The sequence below is a fragment of the Gossypium arboreum genome, chromosome 2 (assembly GCF_025698485.1).
Source record: "Gossypium arboreum isolate Shixiya-1 chromosome 2, ASM2569848v2, whole genome shotgun sequence".
Taxonomy (NCBI): Eukaryota; Viridiplantae; Streptophyta; class Magnoliopsida; order Malvales; family Malvaceae; genus Gossypium; species Gossypium arboreum.
Window position 1 is genome coordinate 66,545,322 of NC_069071.1, and position 19,423 is coordinate 66,564,744.

Sequence of the window (19,423 nt, forward strand, 5' to 3'; positions counted from 1 at the left end):
AAATCAATTAATTAAATCAAAAAATTATGAAATTTAATCATTTAAATCAAAAAATTACAATTTTAATCATTGAAATGAAGTGTACTTACCATTTTTGGCAAAAATATCAAATGTTATTAACGACAATTCTGAATACCAATAGAAATTAAAGGACTGGGGAACAATTCAATAATGAAAGAAAAAGAATCAACAGTCCAAAGATTGAAAATATGGTGCAAGAATGAAAGAAAAAAAAAAGAATTTGAAAAATGGGCAAAGTGAAAACCAAAATAGGAGAAAGAATTGATTACATATCTAGGGTTAGTAAACCATAGGTGCGACACAAGTAGTTTACTCAAAATTGCCGAAAATAAAAAAAAAAAAAAAAATTGAAAAGATAGGCACTTAAATTTGGGTCTAGAAAAGTATTCTAGCACTTTAACCATAAAACCTATAATTCATTTCTTGTTTAATCTTAATTCTTAATCTTATTTATATATTTTAAGGTGGCAATAAATATTTGACTCAATTTAAATTAAGTATCCAGCTCCCAATTTTAAGCACACTAACCTATATAATTAATGAAGTTCCAATTTCCAAACCGCAAACGTTTAAAACTTTCCTATGTTAAAATAAAATTTCTAATTAATTTACCAACCAATTGTCACCACGGTTGGCTGCCCAGCGCAACCTCATTTAAACTCCTCTTTGTAAAACCAACAACTTGTCACTCCCTACCTTACTCTGCTTGCCGCCCAACTAATGAGAGGGGGCCTCCATTTATATCTTAACATCACCACAGCTGATTCCACATCAGGTGTGACATATCAACGCTCCACAAACAATCCTCTCTTTCCATTCAAATGCACATCATTAATACTAAACCCTAAAATTTCAGTCTTCCATAAATATACGCATTCATAGGTAGTTCCAAGATATTTTTGTGTGAAGAAGACTCTGAACTCAAACAATGGGAAAGGGTTGGGCAGTGAAGGTGATGATGATGAGTTTGGTGGTGGTGGTTGGTGCGGGTGATGAGAGTGGGTTAGCCAAAGAGTGCAGCAAAGATTTACAGAGCGTGATGACTTGTTTGAGCTTTGCGCAAGGGAAGATGGAGAAACCTTCAAAGGAGTGTTGCAGTTCGGTTTCGAGTATAAAAGAAGAAGAACCAAAGTGTTTGTGTTATATTCTTCAGCAGACCCAGGCATCCGGGGCTCAGAATCTTAAGAGCTTAGGCGTTCAGCAAGATAAGCTTCTTCAACTTCCTTCTGCTTGCCAGTTGAAGAACGCTAGCGTCACTGACTGCCCAAGTAAGTAGTAACCTCTCTTTTCTCTCCTTTTGCTTTGATATGTAATAAAATTAGTGCATGTTGTGTTTGGAATGAATGAATAGAGCTTCTTGGATTAGCACCAAACTCACCAGACGCGGCTATATTTACAAATTCTTCCTCAACACCGACGACGCCATCCACCGGGACACCGTCAAGTGCTTCAGAGAATGCTGATAATAACTCCGGTGGAACAAAGTTAGAAACTGCTCACTTGGTTGGTTTCACGTTACTGGTTGCATCGGCATCATTTTTGTATGCACTCCCACCGGGATTGGCTTCCCTGTTTTAGGCGGTGTGCATGCATGGGATGGGAGTGAACTAAAAATGCTTGAAATTCCTTTTGTTTTCGTGTTTTGTTTCAGCTGCACCTGCAACATGATTTTACCATTCTTGTACTTACTTTCTTAACTTCAATCATCATATTTAGGGGAGATGTTAACTCTAGGTACTTGTTTCATGATTTTTTTTTTTTAATAATAATTCGACTTGGGTGATTGTTTGAATATTCTGATACTTAGTATATTAGTACATATTCTGCGATTTACGGTGGTTAATTATTTTCGGATTAATATGTTCTAAATCTCTATTTTTTATATTTAGATTGAATGAATGTATAAACATATGTCATCCGTGATTGAGAAAGAAAAGAAAATGGATATCAACTATAGTATTTTGTTGGATTTTACTATGATTTTTCTAAATTAAAATGGTTTTAGTTCAATTTATTAATTTATAATAAATTCATAATTTTTAGATAAGTTATACCTAATCACTCAATTATCATAAATTTTCATTTTAATAAAAAAATTACCCACTATGGGTATATTAGCCGATTGAATTCCAACGTGGTTGGCCAGATCATATTTTTTATTTTCTATTTTGGATTTGTATAATATACATCTCTTTTTCTTTTTTCTTTTTGCTAATTTTAGTCACTAACATTTTACTATAAATCACTCTAAACCCTAGTCGCCGTTAGATCTACCGCCACCGTCGGAGTGTCAATCGGAGATCGCCGATCTATAGACTTCTGTCCCTATGGTTTAGATTTCCTTGAAAGATGCCCGAATCCTTCGAAAACCCAAGAAATGTTCGAAGCCAAAAATGCAAGTCGGCCGCTGGCAGCTGTCTGGTTGGCTTGGTTCCGAAGTGTGTTGCTCCTTTTGGTTGGAGCTACTCTTTCACTGTTCAGATCGTCAAACCACCTCCTAGATCTTGCTATTCGAACTTAAGATGCTTCATTTGTTTTTGCTTGTTTATTTCGTTTCTGACCTTTTTGGGGTTTTCAGTTTATGATTTGGGGCTTCCAAAACAAGGAGCTTCTTAGGTGTTTTTTTTTTCCTTTGGTTGTTGGTTAATTTAGGTTTTGGTCTGCAAGTTGTTTGGGTATAAGAATTATTAGGTTTTTTTAGTTGGGATGGTGGAGTATGGCAGTGGTTGACTTTAGGTGTAGAGTATGATAAAAGTTTTGAAGATGGAAATTGAGGGTTGAGGCAAGATTGAATGAGAGCGGAATGGTGGGTGTTGAAGGTGGAGCTGAGGGTGATTAATGATGGAGAAACGACTATGGAGGCAGTGTGTCGAGGTTGAGTATTAGTTGCTTGTACTCGGAGGATGGTGGAAAATTAAAAAAAGAATGATTTGGTGGGAAAAAAAAAGCTGATTTGGCCAGCCCGTTGGTATTCCGTTTGTCAATAGAATCATAGTAACCAAAATGAAAACAAAACTAAACATGGGTGTTAAATTGTAAACTTCTTTTTTGGTTGCAATTTACCCCTCCCTTTAAATAAAATTAAAATCCACCTTGATGAAATTGGATTTGGGTCTGCCCAATGACTTTGATATTCGGCTCAATTCTTGAGGAAAAAAAAAAACTATTAGACATTAACCATAACGTTTTCAAAACTAATTCAAACCCAACAATTATCATACGATTTCGAGGCTGACATTAGGCCCGTGAAGCCAGAACACTGAACAGTGAACACACTTGTCTGGACAAGAACTGCCTCACATGCCGATACCACAAAGACACCACCGCTACACATGATTGAAGGCATTAAAAATATATTGCTATACTCATAATTTTACTAATAATCTGTTCTGAACCTCTACATACCGCATTCCAGTCCCAGAGTGCAAACTACAATTACCATACCCATTTTGGAGTGTTGGGACCTTTTCTACCAATTTTTTGTTTTCTATTATATTTTCCTTTATAACTAACGCAGCAAGTTTAAAATTTGAAGAAAGAAAAAGAGCAAAGGACTAGAGGTGAAGCCCACCCAAGTCCAGTCTATAATGCTATCCTAGTACCCACCATCCACACACAAAGACAGACAGGCTCCTAGAGAATTAGACTCCCAACCTTTTCATACAACTTCACCATTTCTCCTTGTAAGTTTCCTTTGCTTTTTGTAAAGAATAAAATTAGTTAGATATATTAGCTGAGGTATATATAGTGTATACATACGATATAAAGTTATGAACCAAGTCTATCTTACGGACTGCTGCAGAATATGTCTATCTAATCTAAACAAATAAAATCCATAAACCAAGATAACCCAAACTAGGTGCCTTCTCAAAACTTGCGAGGCAGGAAATAATAAAGAAACAAACACGAGATCAACGTAAGAGATGGCATTGGTTGGATTTAAACCCACTTTTCGTAATATGCGTATAAAGGTATAAACTGTCATTCCCTACCCATCATATTTGTTTCCTTGTTGGCCAAATTTGTAGTTGCACCTATCTACCATGGCCTCCACAGGCAGCAGAGAGCACCTTTCCAGTTCCTCCGCCTGCTTGCTCATTCTCGTTTAACAAAAGAACTTCTGCAAAGCTCTTGGACATTTTCTTCACGATATCATTAGGGAGTGAGACGAGGTTTGATGCTTCACACACTAAATCATCGGAAGCCACTAGGCTAGTTAGCTGCCTGGCCTTCCTTTCCTGCATTGCTTTTTGCCGCTCTTCGTAAAAATAAAAGTCATCAAGGATTGAAGAATGACTTTCATAATTCTTGAAAATGTTTATCATCTCAATGCCCTGTTCAAACTCCACCTGCAAATATTATTTGATGCAGCAGCTTCAGATACCATTCAATCGCGTTGCAATGAAAGACAAGAAAGATTATACCTTACTTGATGTAACCACACTCAGACAAAATAAGTACAATGGTGCAGAAACTGGATTCATAGGAAGGACGCATCATCAGGTCTTACATATCAGCAATGCATGTGCGACTTTGCTTGCATGCTCAATACCTCTTACATGACAAGTTGATGTTAATGCAATGCATGCCAATTCACAAATTCAAATGGAAACAAGGTTGGTTATCTTCTAGCTCTGTAATGTACATTGTCTCATTGAGTTTATCCAGTTATACATCTTACATTTCAACAAAAATCGTAAGTACACCCAAGTATCTACTTGAGAGAAAAAAAAAAAAAAAAACAAGTGAGCACTGGAATTGTAGACTAGTTTCATGTTAGCTTTGGTCAAATAGAATTCAATTATGGACTAACACAATCACCTCATTAGCTCTAGTTAAAATAACCAAGATGAAACTAATATATGAATGCAACCGGACACACCAAAAATCTGATCAGCAAGCAAAAGTGACCATACAGTGTCAACTTCAAATGCATCCTTACCTCTTGAGTATCTCTACTGTTAGTAACAGGCTTGTTGTCATTACTTTTTAGTAGAATGTGGCGGAACTGACTATTGGGGACATCTTTAATAATGTGCCACTTTACAGGGAATTGCCCAGACCACTTATTCTGAAGCCAATAATCCACACTTTTATCAAAGTCAACAGGTCCCACCATCTCAGCCACTCCACAAAACTGAGCGCTAGCATTGACCTGCATGCATAACATATGAACAACTAAGTTAATTTCATTTTCTCATTCGTGGTCTCTACTTACAAATAAACTAGAAGGAAAGTACATGTATAACGTACTAGGGATTTCAGCTACTAGTTCATAATCATTACCGCTTACTGAATTCTATCTATCAACTATTTTAGTAAGTTAAATTGAAGGGTTAATGTATTTTTTGGCCCCTGAACTTGACATTTTGGTCCAGTTTGGTACTGGTACTTCTTTTATCCACTTTGGCACCTGAACTTAGATTATGTAAAAGTATGATTTCATGGCACTTTGAGATTGTGCACAGCATCACCTGAAAATAAAATAATTATATGAAATCTAAAAAGTAAAAAATTAAAAAAGTTTCAGGTGATAACATGACACAATCTCATAGTGCCATGTCATCACACTTACAAAATCCAAAATTGGGGACTAAATGGGAAAAGCTGTCAAGTTCAGGTAACAAAGTTGACAAAAATACAAGTATCAAAGTGGATCTATATCAAGTTTATGGACCAAAATTTACATTAACCCTAAATTAAATGACAGCATCATTTTTTGTTTTTCATTTTTCCTCTCCAACATCAGGAATTCAATATAAGGTAGATTACCGAAAATAAGAGAAAGACAGGGCATGTTCCTTGTTTAGCTTTTGCCTCATGATAAGCAGTATCTAATTTTTTGTTGCCAATAGGAGTGCTTGCCCAGACACCATACTTAATGCTCTTGTGAACATTATCTTCACTATAAGATTTTATCACAAAGAACTTGGCACCCTCATAATCAGTGACAAAATTCTGTCGGTTGTAGGATCCATTGGTAATGCCATTAATTGTGCCATTCTTGCTGCTATCAACAATAAAACCCTTCGTAGTTATCTGTGTTTTCGGCTTAAATGCCCTAGGTCCCCTATTACGCTCACTTAGTGTATCAAGCGTTACAGTACAACTGCAGGAGAAGTCATTGCAGCTCCCTCCTTGTCTTGCTTCAGCAAGCGTAGGCCAGTTATGACCACTTATTCCTAAACTATTAGTAGAGACACTGCCATGACAAGAACGTTGATCACTTTTGCTACCACTGTAGCCTCTAGAGCTGGAGCTAGTACAACCAAACCCATTAAATGGCCCTTTTTGAAAAGAAACCTGCAGGTGATTTAACTGTTAGGTAATAAACTAGAATCAATCAGTTGAACTGTATCAATTTCACAGCTAATGAACTAGAGACATCTCAGGATTACAATCTAATGATAAATCAAAGATGCAAACCAAAATCATGAAGTCACATTCTTCAACATAAAACACAATCATGTGATGCAACACAAGGATTAGCAAATTAGCTACCATTTGAGCTACAATTCCAAGAGGCACTAATATAAGTTCCTCAATCTTTTTTGAGCTTGAATGGACGGAAAAAAAAAGAAAAAAAAAAGGTAAAAGCTTAAGCAGATGCCGCTCAGGAGAAATGATGCATGCTTTACACGAGTTGATCCATTGAAAGCTTAAGCAAATGCTGCTCAGGAGAAATGATGCATGACGCATGATTTACACATGTTCATCTGGGAACTCCAAAGTTCATGCTATCAACTTGATGTAAGTTCTTTCATTTCCTTTTGCCAGAAAGCAAATGACAAAAAGCTGAATTGAGATTTTAAGGCCAAAATGAAAAAGGTCACATGAAAGGTGAACCTATTTCAAGAATCTGAAATTAGCAACAACAAAATACATCCCTGAAATTTAGAATAGAGTACCTATGCTTCTATTTTCAATTCAATGAAACTAATCAGATAAAAATATTCCATTTATAGACAGGCTACCCGCCTCTACTGACCTAGCATCTTGCAGGATTTACTTACCTGTTAGGGTCTTGGTTATCGATCCTACCATGATCATTTAGCAACTAGCCAATTTAAAAAGAGGAAATAGATGCCAAGGGTGGCAAAAACAAAATAGGACCAACAAAACCAAATACCATAAAAGCTCTCGTTTTCTCGGGCACCACTGCCATGCCTCCTGACTTTCTCCACTCTCTACAGCCATGCTAGCACCTGACTTTCTTCTTCTCAACAAGTCAAAGCAAAGTCAGATGCTACCAAATACTGACAACTACAAGAATGGCAGAAAACTGAAATTGACGGCAGTTTACTGAAAAAACTCAATGGAGAACTTAAGGCTTCGTGTCTATATAATTACACAATATGATTAAGCATGAAACAATTTATTGCAAGAAAATATTAGAGAATGCAAAATCAACAGAGTTGTGTAGTAATGCTAGATGGTGAAAGAGAGAGAGAGGGAGGAGAAAAGATAGTGATATTGTTGGCTAGACTAAGATAGTTTAAGGTGGGAAGTGGTGCCTGTTTTGGTGAGAATAGAGTATTTGTGCCTTCAAATTTGCTTTGATCTTAAACATTTTTTTAGTTAAAATTGCTGGACAGCTCTAGGAGTTGAGCTTAGATTTGTGTTCTTTCCTTGATCACCTTAAAAGTTGGTATTTATACCAGCCAATTGCATTATTAATACAAGAACCACTTTCTATGGCGGGTGCCAATTAAGCCAACTTAAGAGTTGAATTAATCAAACAAGACTAAAGTTCAATGACCTCTTTAACACCTCCACTCCACCCCTAAAGAGAAAGAGAGAGAGGGGAGAAGCTCTATAACCATTCTTAGCTGCAAGCCCAACTCCAATCATGATATAGCTTTTCCTTTTGCCAAAAATACTTGCTAGGAAATATGGAATTTATGTTTCCAAATTTTCAATGGCCATCTAATCTGAAAAATAAAAGAAAATAAAAAGGCTAGCTTCCCATCTACCTAAAATATGTGATAGGAAAAGAACTAACCATTGCAGGGTCGTTTGAAGAAAACTCTAGTGAACCAACCCGTTTTGGAGAAGCTGGTGCATATGAGGGACGAAACAGAGAACTCTTCCCACTAAAAGGCTTTGACCAGTCTGAGCAGAATCCACCAACCGCAAAACCATCAGACCCTTGGTATGAAGAGCAAAGACTGCTGGAGCTTCCAAAGAAGTTTCTTCCTCCATCAAATGATCCTGACTGAGGAAGGTAATTGGTTCCCAGCCCAAATCTTTTTCCAACCAATTGTTGCTCAATATTTACAGGACACTCTAAATGAGAAAACTGGGCCTTTGAAGTAACATGTGGAATATTTCGGGAAACTGATGGCTGGTGATAAGATGAATCTATGGTGATGAAATGCCTTGCATTGGACAGCCCGATAGGATCCCCAACAGGAGGCAGATAAGATGAAACCGGAGCATAAGCTCTTTGTTGCATTTGTGGACTATGCCCAAGACCATGAAACCCAAGAGATGCAGTTTCATTGTAAATGTCCTGGGTAAGGTAAACAAAAGTAACGCCTTTGTAAGACATATTCATAGAAGGAAAGAAAATAACAAATAGTAATAATAGTAAATGAAACAAATAGTAATTATCATAAATGATTGGAAAAGATAGTAGGTTTACACACATGAAAACCATTGTCCAAACCCTCAGCATTAACATATGGAAGCAATGAACTCTGTTTATGAGCTGCATTCCAAAAGCATAGAGAAAACTTCATGAGTAATGAGCAAAGTAAGAAAGAGCATAATGTGCCATACAAAAAGCTTATTCTGCCAGCCACAACCGTGCTAACTAGCTGCCTAAGCAACCGTAGCCCATAAAATTGCATGTCATGCCTCACATCCAATTTAGAATCACCTTCAGTGGAATCTAAAAAAGGAAAAAAAATTATTGTTTCTTAATACTAACAGGAAAAACATCAACCTCAAACATTAAAAATGATATGCAACTATTAACATAAGTCCAGTATAGACTTGGAGACAATTTGATAAAACTTCTAATTCAATCATAAGCCAACATGAAAAAATTCTGTAAATCAAAGATCAGTTATTGATACTACGAAGGAACCACAATGTAATCATACAAAGAAGTTCTTCTGCCATAAGGTTTGTAGATTCTATCTTCAAATACCACCGCTATGTTCCCCACATCAAATAGATTAGAAGTCAAATATTGAATCTTTTTAATTTCACTTTGACCAGAAAGTGGAAAAAAATATTTACAAGATGAATTGCTTACAGCAAAATAAGTTACCCTTCCAATCAGCACAAGAATGAATATCAGTTCCCTAAGAAATATCCAAGTTGTAAACCTTATACTGATACACCATTAATCTAGATTTCTACATATATTTTAACATACATGAAATCAGAAACTAGGTTAACAGAAACAAGATAAAGTTTTATATGACAAATGCAGAGGAACTAACCTTCTTGATGGAACTGTGCCTCAGGAGAATAGGCATTCGGCAAATAGGTTGTCGTGGACTCAACAACAGATGGCATGAATCCCGACTGATGGGATGAACCATCCCTCAAGGAACCAACAGCTATCAAATCCTGTGCAAATAAATGAACAAATAACAACATCCTAAGTAATGATCAATTATAAACAACAGTTGTCAGCAGAGCGCAGCGGTTTAAAACAATGGCAATATCAATCTAATCAAGGCAACCAACAAAATGAAGCAATGCAAGCAACAATATACCTTATTAGTCAAAGCGTTCGGGTTAGAAAGGATGTTGCTATCCAGAACCATAACGTTGAAAACCTCTGCCGAGTCTAGAATTCCAAAACCATTGTCAAAATCTTTGATTAACCAACAAATATTGAACAATAATGTGCAGCATGTAAGTAAACAAGTACGTCAAACATTGAAAACATAAACACATAAGAATAGATCATAACTGTCGAACAATTATGGTTACGCGATGATACTATTTGTTGCCAAACGCTAATTATGTCTACGATCATCTCCAATAATATCCTTTAAATAAATAAAAGAAACCAGCAAAACAATCTCGCAATAGATTCCACATTTCTCATTCGATACTTCCATAAAATCAAACAAGAACACATCAAAAAAAACCAAAGAGCTATATTGAAAATTTACAGCCTAAAAAAGAAGACATAAATCATATCTCATATTTCAATTTTTGTTTGTTGGTTTACGGAATTATGATTCAACGGCGACGTACCAGTAGAGGTCATTCGATCAGAAGTTTGGTGAGCCATTGGCATAAATTACAGACGAACAAAATGTAAGTTTTAATAATAATAATAATAATAATGAATTGAAAGATAAGTTTTGGTTTGATGAAATATTTTGGGTTGGAGATCGAGATTCGAGAGAGCAGGGGCTCTGGAAAGGAAGCTTATTTTTGTTTTGTTTTTTTTGGGGGGTTAATTTGGTGAAGAGCTGTTGTGTTAAGAAGCAGAGAGAAGCGGGGGCATTGGGAGTGATGAAGGAGAGGGGAGGGGGGGGGAGGGAAGGGAAGGGAAGGAAGGAAATATCTGCGTGTACCGAAGAGTTGGCAAGACACCACTCGTCCACCTGCTCCCCCCTACCATAGCAGTTTTTCGCTTATGTCACTTTACGTTACTCCAATTTTTTCCCTTCATATTCCTTGTTTTCTATTTATTCAAATAATATAATGATTTTATTATATTACTTTTATCATACTCTCAAAATATGTTTTTAAATATTAATTATTGTAGTTTAATTTGGATTCTCATCAACCCTTTATTGAATAATTTGAAGTAAAATTTTATTTGAATGTATAACTCATATTTTAGATTTAAAACTGTATATAATTTTTTTCAAATTTAAATATATATTGTGTATCTGTTAATATATATTAAAATTTTAAATTTTAATTATAAACTTAATATAAATTTTACAAATATATATTATGTTTGTAATTTAAAATTCCTCTATATTTGTATACCCAATATAAATGAGAAGAGTAATTTTATATTTTCACATTAAAATTGTTCATCTAAAAGCCAAAAACATTTAAATTAGTAAGAAGGTTCAATTTCTTCATCTCTTTTTTATTTTTCATGTTCTATTTTCCATGATTTCTATTTAGAGATGCTTTTAATTTTTCATCAATTAATTTTTTTCTAATTCCATGTTTAGTCCATTCCTCAGTTTTGAGGAGTTATTCATTCCACATTTTATCGTTAATAGTCTAATCAACTATTATTTTTGACAAAAATATATTGGAAAAAGATTTTATGATTTAGGTTAACAATGAATAACTTTTAATCTAATAGTAATTGAAATAGAAATATACCTAAACATTTTAGGTCAGAGTTTATTTTAATCAATTTGATTTAATTTATTGGCATGGGAATATGCCTGTGTAACTATATTAAGTTAGATTTTAATTTCTCGAAAAGGGTTAAAGAAAATTTAATACTCAACTTTGTTAGAATAAATTAGGTGGAAGTAGAATAATTAGCTATAAATTGGATAAAATTGTAATCTTTAACTTTTTTTTATATTGATTAACTACTCCTTTTAATTTGTTTTGTTAATTTTATTTGCTAGATTTAGTTTTTAAAAATATTCTATCAACGATTTATTTTGATGGGATATAAAGTAATAGTTGGTGATTATTAGCTCTTTGTGGGAACGATCATATCATACTACTTGTTACAATAGTATACTTGCACTTGTGATATTTGATCAAGTAGTCAAAATCTTGAATTATTCCTGCTAGATTTAGAGACTGAGAAGGTTTCATGAAGACTTAGAAGACTTAACATTCATTTAGACATTGAGTTTGAGGAATTAATTACAAGGGACATCAATGTGAATGCTAATGCTAATGCTAATGCATGAGCTCTTTCTACTGCTTCGGTGTCTGCTAGAGATTATGTTATATCTCACGTCAAAGCACTCAAACTAGTATTTGCTTTTTGATGGTGGAAGTAAACAACTTTTAGAGCAAGCTAGTGGTTATCCAAAAGGTTGAAGCATACTTCTGGATTTTCTCATCAAGATTCCAATCAACATTTGGAAAAGTTAATTAAATTATGCAATATATTTAAGTTAAATGATGTTTCTTAAAAAAACCGTTAAACAATATCCATCTTCCCTGACTAGAAAAGTTGTGTATTGATTATATGGGTTTATTACAAATTAGGACCAAGTGATGGAAATTTTCTTAGCTAAGTTCTTCCTCCATTTAAGATAGCTAAATTGCATAATAACGTATTTAGTTTCTAGCTGATTGGACAACATTACACAAGGAATATAAATGGTTCAAGGACTTGCAGAAGAAGTGTGCTCACCATCAGGTGCCAAATTGGTTGTAAATCTGGACTTTCTACACTGGGTTAAAAGAATCAATCAAAGGTAATCTAGATGTAGCAACTAATAGGGCACCATCAGGGCACCATCAAGTAATTCACCTACAAAGGTTGCGAGAATAATCAAAGATATGGCAAAAAATAATGTAACACTTCTTACTTGTCCTGATGATAGTTACCGATAAATTATATTACATTGACAAAACAATCACTTTAACAAAAGGGGAACTTTATCAAAAATCAAGAATTGCCCATATCATAAATTTTCATAAAACCAACTTCAACATTTACAAAGATTTAAACACGTTTTCAAAATCACTTAACATATTTTCCGGGGGCTAAGATAAATGAAAACATAAAGCAAGTATTTTGGAGCACTAGAGTGGCTCAAAATGCAACTTTTCAAATTGATTTGAGTACGAAAACGCTAAATGTAACACCCCATAAATTCCAATATGACACGTGACATAATTCCGAGTTCAATATTAAGAAAAAGATTATGAGAAAAATTTAGGGAATGAATCGGATAAAAATTTTTATGAAATTAATATGATAATGGAAAAGGAATTACGTGAAAAGAGTTGTAAAGGTGAAAATATGACAAAAGGGACCAAATCACAAATTTTAAAAGGTATGAGGACTAATGTGCAAAGTTGTCTAAGGGAGGAAAATATGAATCATTGTGGATTATTGGATATGAAATAGATTAGATACATGAGTTGGTGAGACGAAAATCACTTTCAAGACTAAATTGAAAAAAATAAATAATGTAAGGGCTAAATTGTAATTTTTTTATTTTACCAGGAAAAGAGAAAAAGTGAAAATTTCACCACTCATGAAATTATATTAAAGTTTTATTATGAATTGTGAACTTGAATTGGTTTACATATCATATTTTGAGAAGAAATCGTGAAAAAGGATAAAAAGGACAAAATTGTAATTTTGTCATAAAAGGGTAATTTGATCAATTTTTGAGACTTTTATGATGAAAATACTATTTGATCATGATATTTTATATTCAAAATTATTTTGGATTGTTCAAACCTCATATTAAAAAAATCAAGCCATAATTTGACAAAATTAAACTTAGAAAGGTTGAGCTTAGGCTTATTTGTTGGTCCTTTTAAATGAGGAAAAAACCTGTAAACCCCTTACCCAACCCAATCGCTAAATCTAGGTATGGAATGTCACAATTTAACCAGACTGGTCCTAACCAAAAATTTCCAACTTAACTATTTTAAATAGCAAAGTTTGTTAGTCATTAATAAATATTCTTACAAAAAAAGCCTTAAATTAAAATATAACTTACTATCTCTAATTTCAAAATCTAAGGGAACTGTTTAATTAACATTATATTTGACCCCTAAGCAAAGCATCTAAAGGTACCCCATTCCTATGTGCATGACACCAAACTAATGATTACTCCTTGATCTATCTCGGTCAGGTTGGGTCCCTCCTTAAGGTCCTTACTCATCCAACGAGTCCTACATAGCTAGATTTTGTAAGTTCAAATGAACTTAGTGAGTTTCTTTACTATACTATGCAAGATAACACTTGTAACGGCCCAAAATTTCAGTGATATTGGAATAGTAATTTGAGATCACTAAATCCGACATGTGAGTTTAGATATTAGTAAGTAAAAGTTAAGTGTGGTTTTAGAAATAATTTTGAATTTGTTAAATTATGAATTAAAAGAAATTTGTAGATTAAAAGAGATAAAAACGAGGTATCGAGACTTCAAATTCATGAACTGAGCCATAAATATTTTTAGAAATATTTATGCAGTGTTAGTAAGTTAGTATTAAAGTTTTGTCAAGAAATTTTAAGGTTTTGGTAATCGATTGGGTAAAAAGGACTAAATTAAATTAAGTGCAAAATTGTGAAATGTGATTAAATAGCTTTAGTAAAAATTAAAGGAGGACTAAATAGGCAATTAAACACCTATTGTTGGGTTGGACGCATGAGTGTGCAGGAAAAATAAAAATCAAGTGTGAACAAGGGGCAAAATTGGAAATAAGGTAAAAATTAAATTGTAAAATATGATATATTAGGTAAAATCTAGAGTTTCTTCATTTTTCTTCATCTTCTCCAGCAAAAACACCATTGAAAGGTTCTTTTAAGCTGGTCTTTCATAATTTATTACATGTAAGCTCAATTCTTGATTATTTCTTGTAATTTTTGTGATTTTGAGACTTTTACAACTAGGTCCTAATATCTAATTCATTAGTTTTTGCTTTTATGAATATTTTAGAAAGTTACCATAAGTAAGTGCTGAAATTTTATGATGATTTATTATGGAATTAAGGTTTTAATTTCATTATATGATGATTTTATGAAGAGATTTGCATAGAAATTTATTTTAGGACCTAATTGTGAAAGTTGTTGGAATTAGAGTTTTGTGTTGAATCTTGGAATGTTAAAGGCTATGAAGTAGTTTGTATGGTTTAGATAAAATGATATTTGAAAGGAATTATTTTAATTTATGAATGAATTGAGTAGGGATTAAATTGTAAAATTGAAAAGTTTGGGGTAATTGTGTAATTTTGAAAATTAAGGGCATAAATTGTGAAATAGAATGGAATTGAAATAGATGCTAATGAAGGAATAATTTTATAATTATAGATCAAGAAAACGAAGTGAATCGTGAAAAGGAGAAAATTCAAGAATAGTCCTTGAATTTCTACGACTCTTGCAAATTAGCCCAGGTAAGTTCATATGGCAAAGTTCAATGTTTGATATGAAAATCTTATGATTGTTAAAATATTTTATTGTAGATGAATATTATCAAATTGTATTAACTAATGAATAATGTGTAACTAAAAGAACAAATTACTTGGAACAATGGTTTGAGTGCTTCCATTCTGTAACCATAATGAATTGAAGGAAAAGATATGATATGTACTTCCGTATAAGACCATAGCTGGGCTATGGCATCGGTACAATGTGATTCGAGATCCCGTATAATACCATAGCAGGGCTATGGCATTGGTATGATGTGATAATGTGATTCCGTATAAGACCATATCTGAGATATGGCATCGGTATGTTATGTGATCCGTGTAAGACCATGGTAGGGTTATGGCTTTGGTGTGTGATGTGTGACAGTGTGAAAGTCCATAGTTTACTATGGAAATGTGATAATGAAGCACTCAATTCCATTATTGTTCCCTAATTTGACAATGGAAATAAATAAGAAATGGGCCGTAAAGAATTAAGTTCGTAAATTACATCATGAAAATTGTTCAAATGAGTTTATTAATGAAGTTGTGATTATAGGATGAAATAGTTTAATTAATACATATATAATTGTGTATAGCGTTCGGTAAGATTTGTGTTATTATGCCTATGAGCTTACTAAACTTCTATAAGCTTACTTGTGTATGTGATTTGTTTTGTAGATTGACTTTTATACATATGGAGGATCGGATCTACATCAAGGGTCACACTATCCAGATTTACTCTGGTAGATTTTGTTAAAAAATTTTTGATTTATATGGTATGTATAGGATTTGATTTAGTAATGTAATTAGATGAATAATTAAGTATGCAAACTATGTTGAATGTGATGTTTTGTGATTGGAAAATGAAATATACATGTTTTGGCTTGAAATAATTGATTGGTTGGATTCTATTAGTGTATAATTGTATTTAGGTACAAGAAATGGATAAAAAGAATGTTATTTGATTAAGATATACAATTAAATGTTTTGGGCATGAATAGGGTGTGTTTAGTATGTGAAAATAGCTTTAAAATGGTCAAAAATTATGTTTTCACACGGCCAAATTACATGGGCGTGTGCCTAGGCCGTGTGGAAAAGTTAGAATCTGCCCATGGGCAGGCCACACGGGCATGTCTCAGGCCACACGGGCGTGTCCCAGGCCACACGGGCATATGCCCCTATCTTCAAGGAAAAATTTCTAAAGTTGTCAGTTTAGTTCTGAATCACTTCTAAAACATATATAGGGCCCCGTAGGCCCATATTAAGGACTTTAAAATGAAATTTGATAAGAATTGATCTGAAATGTAAACTTTATGACTCGGTTTTGTATAAATATTAGTGTATAAGTCCGATAATGCCTCGTAGCCCTATTCCGCTGACGACTTGGGGTTAGGGGGTGTTACAACACCAAACTTGCTAGAATAATAAAATAACTAAACCCATTTAACTCCATGTTTGTCTTGGGACAATTTCCTTCAATTTAGGTTGGCGATCTTTGATTCATTCCCCGAACTTATCTACAAGCAAATAGGTCGCTAAACGATCTTCCCCTGGCTGATCCTAAGCCACTCAAAAAGCTTTGGTAGTTTTGTAACACCCCTAACTCCGTATTCGTCGTCGAAACAAGGTTTCAGAGCATTATTGAAACTTTCAGAATATTTTACAGATAATTCTTTTAATTTACTATTTATTTACCGAGATCATTAAAAAATTCCCTTAATTGGGCCCTCGAGGCCTAATACAAGCATTAGAATCGAGTTGGGACTTAATCAGGACCTCTAAGAATTTTTAGCGAAATTACAAAATTTTTCCAAAGTGCAGGGCTCACACGTCCGTATGACCCTGGGACACGCCCGTGTTAGAGACCGCATTCGACCCGGTGTAACTCTCTGACTTGCACACACAGCCATGCCACACGCTCATGTGATAGGCCGTGTGGTTGATTAATTCAATTCAAAATTAGGTGCAGGTTTCACACGACAAAGTCACACGCCCGTGTTCTAGGCCATGTGGCACACACGGCTGAGACACACGTCTATGTCTCTGCCGTGTGCTCAATTCTGAGCATTCTATTTCTCAAAATTAAGGTGCAGGGGACACACAGCCTAACCACATGCCCATGTACCAGGCCGTGTGCCACACACGGTCTAGACACAAGCTCGCGTGTCTGCTCGTGTAGGCAAAATAAAGACATTCCTAGCTTCATTTCTCACCCAAAATCACACCCATGACCTGCACTTGAATCACACATCCAAATACCAACCATTTCAAGCATTCAAATCAAGCAAATTCCATCATTCATCATGGCATATCATTTCATACATACATGTCTACAATCTTACCTTAGTTCAGTCTATGTATTAAACATGATTTGATCAACTACTTAACATATATATAGCTACCATAGTTTGACATTACAAGTATATTTAAACAAACCATTACTAGCCATTCCAATGACTAAATTACAAGCATCATTTACATTTACATGCCAATATGGCCAATATATCCTATACATGCCATTACAACCATAATTGATTTACCATATTGTACCGACATGGGAAAATGGATAGTGTGAGTGATCTCCGCCGAGCTTCCAATCCAACGAGCTTTCGATTTACTCTAAAATAAGGAAATAAAACTAAGTAGTATAACATGGTTACTTACCATTCATTCTATTTTGGGTAACTATGTAAGGCATAATCACTCAGTTTGATATCAAGCCCTACACACATTCTTATTGCCCTTGTTAGTCATATTTTCCATATTAACATCAAAACATATATCGGCTCAACAACAATCAAGTTTCCAAGCACATATGTTTTCCACAACATGTATTCATTCAAAATGCATAATTCATCTCATTATTTCAAGTATAATTTCATAATAGTTCATTTCGAGTTCAGATCATTTCATATCAGAACTTTACTCATATTACTCAGAACATTAAGGTCACGATTAGTACACTTAAGGTGTACAAGTCTATAATCACGAATGAGTATATATTTATCAAATAAAGTCCCATGTACAAATATCATCATCTCATGTTTTCATATATCATATGTCATGTATCATCATTTACTTGTATTTCAGCCGGATACATGTAATAACTCATTTCTTATCCATATCTTTTTATATCAAGATTTTCACCCGTTGAGTTTATCTAAAATGTCGATGGTTACACAGGTAGTACACTCGAGGTGTACGAATTAGAATCTGTCAATTCATGTCCAATGGTACCCATAGGGTATTATATCGGAGAGTACACTCTCGAGCGACACATGTATACAATAGGATTACCAATCCAGGCTAAATACTTTTTATAACATATGCTCTAAAGGGCATGATCTAGATTACCCGTCCGGGCTAAATCCAATACATAACATAAGCTCGAGAGGACTTATATCAGAATTACCCGTCTGGGCTAAATCCTTTTAAAAAATAAGGTTAATAGGATTACTTATCCGAGCTAAATCCCGTCAGCAACAAATGTAGGACCTTATTCATTTCGAGAAATCACATATCCATCGATATTCATTTATTCAACAAGATTTAACATTTTCAAGTATTTCTTGGCATGTAATTATTTCATACATCTATAACATTCATATAATTTAAATGACCACATTCCACATTCATTTCAAGCATAAAAGTAACATTTTTCTCGTTTATCCTTTATCGAGCATTTTCGTTAATCGGGCTTTGTCAGGTATATTTTCAACATCATATACATATTTGATATTTATACAATCACAAACACAACACTTAATTCAAGCATAAAAACATATAAAATTTAGTTACACGAACTTACCTCGACAATTGTTCGTGTACTAAAAATCTATTAATCTGACTTTTTCCTCTTTTCCTCGTTCTAGCTCCGAATTTGGTCTATCCAAATCCAAATAAGCTTGATAAGTCTTCTTCCTCTCTCCTAGGGTTTCCATAGAAATATTTGGGGAAGATGATATGAAATTATTTTTTTCATTTAATTAAATTGTCATTTAATAACTTTTCATCTTTCCAATTTAGTCCTTAGCCTTTTTTTATTTTTCCATGTAACACCCCGAACCCGAGACCATCGCCGGTGTCGGACACGAGGGGTTAACAAGCCAAGTTCACTTGTTTTGTCCACCAATTTGACATTTCCAGTCAGGCTGGAAAACTGCGTCACCGTCGCCTTAAAAATCATATCTCGAGTTTCAAAACTCGGAAGCTGGTTTCGTAAATTTTCCCTGAATTTAGACTCATGTATCCATCCATGGATTTATTTCTAGAATTTTTGGTCGGGCCAATTGGTACAGTTTATTAGTTAAAGTCACCCATGTTACAGGGATCGACTGCT

At 34.2% G+C, this 19,423-nt stretch overlaps 2 protein-coding genes across 4 annotated transcripts; one reads left to right on the plus strand and one right to left on the minus strand.

Moving 5' to 3' along the window:
* The first annotated feature begins 634 nt into the window (after positions 1–634).
* Positions 635–1,813, plus strand: LOC108459346 (non-specific lipid transfer protein GPI-anchored 1). 2 transcript variants are annotated; one of them, XM_017758705.2, is made up of 2 exons: positions 635–1,289; positions 1,373–1,813. In XM_017758705.2, the coding sequence occupies exons 1-2, from the start codon at positions 950–952 to the stop codon at positions 1,597–1,599; spliced, it is 567 nt and encodes a 188-aa protein (XP_017614194.1). In that variant the 5' UTR covers positions 635–949; the 3' UTR covers positions 1,600–1,813. The 2 variants fall into 2 exon arrangements, with proteins under 2 accessions (XP_017614194.1, XP_017614195.1); XM_017758706.2 differs by having other exon boundaries at positions 728–1,289; positions 1,388–1,813.
* A 330-nt stretch (positions 1,814–2,143) lies between these two features.
* Positions 2,144–10,605, minus strand: LOC108458181 (YTH domain-containing protein ECT2-like). 2 transcript variants are annotated; one of them, XM_017757475.2, is made up of 8 exons: positions 10,243–10,605; positions 9,753–9,826; positions 9,474–9,603; positions 8,670–8,731; positions 8,024–8,533; positions 5,794–6,324; positions 4,964–5,176; positions 2,144–4,370 (listed from the first exon to the last, which is right to left on the minus strand). In XM_017757475.2, the coding sequence occupies exons 1-8, from the start codon at positions 10,283–10,285 to the stop codon at positions 4,056–4,058; spliced, it is 1,878 nt and encodes a 625-aa protein (XP_017612964.1). In that variant the 5' UTR covers positions 10,286–10,605; the 3' UTR covers positions 2,144–4,055. The 2 variants fall into 2 exon arrangements, with proteins under 2 accessions (XP_017612964.1, XP_052880848.1); XM_053024888.1 differs by having other exon boundaries at positions 8,670–8,914.
* Between the last annotated feature and the right edge of the window lie 8,818 nt (positions 10,606–19,423).

Excerpts from the sequence above, each read along its gene's own strand:
- LOC108458181 (XM_053024888.1), bottom strand. The coding sequence starts at position 10,285 with ATGCCAATGGCTCACCAAACTTCTGATCGAATGACCTCTACTG. Across the intron at positions 8,534-8,669 it reads GTTTGGACAATGGTTTTCAT|GACATTTACAATGAAACTGC; the intron begins GTGTGTAAACCT and ends TACCTTACCCAG. Across the intron at positions 4,371-4,963 it reads ACAGTAGAGATACTCAAGAG|GTGGAGTTTGAACAGGGCAT; the intron begins GTAAGGATGCAT and ends TAATATTTGCAG.
- LOC108459346 (XM_017758705.2), top strand. The coding sequence starts at position 950 with ATGGGAAAGGGTTGGGCAGTGAAGGTGATGATGATGAGTTTGGTGGTG. Across the intron at positions 1,290-1,372 it reads TAGCGTCACTGACTGCCCAA|AGCTTCTTGGATTAGCACCA; the intron begins GTAAGTAGTAAC and ends ATGAATGAATAG.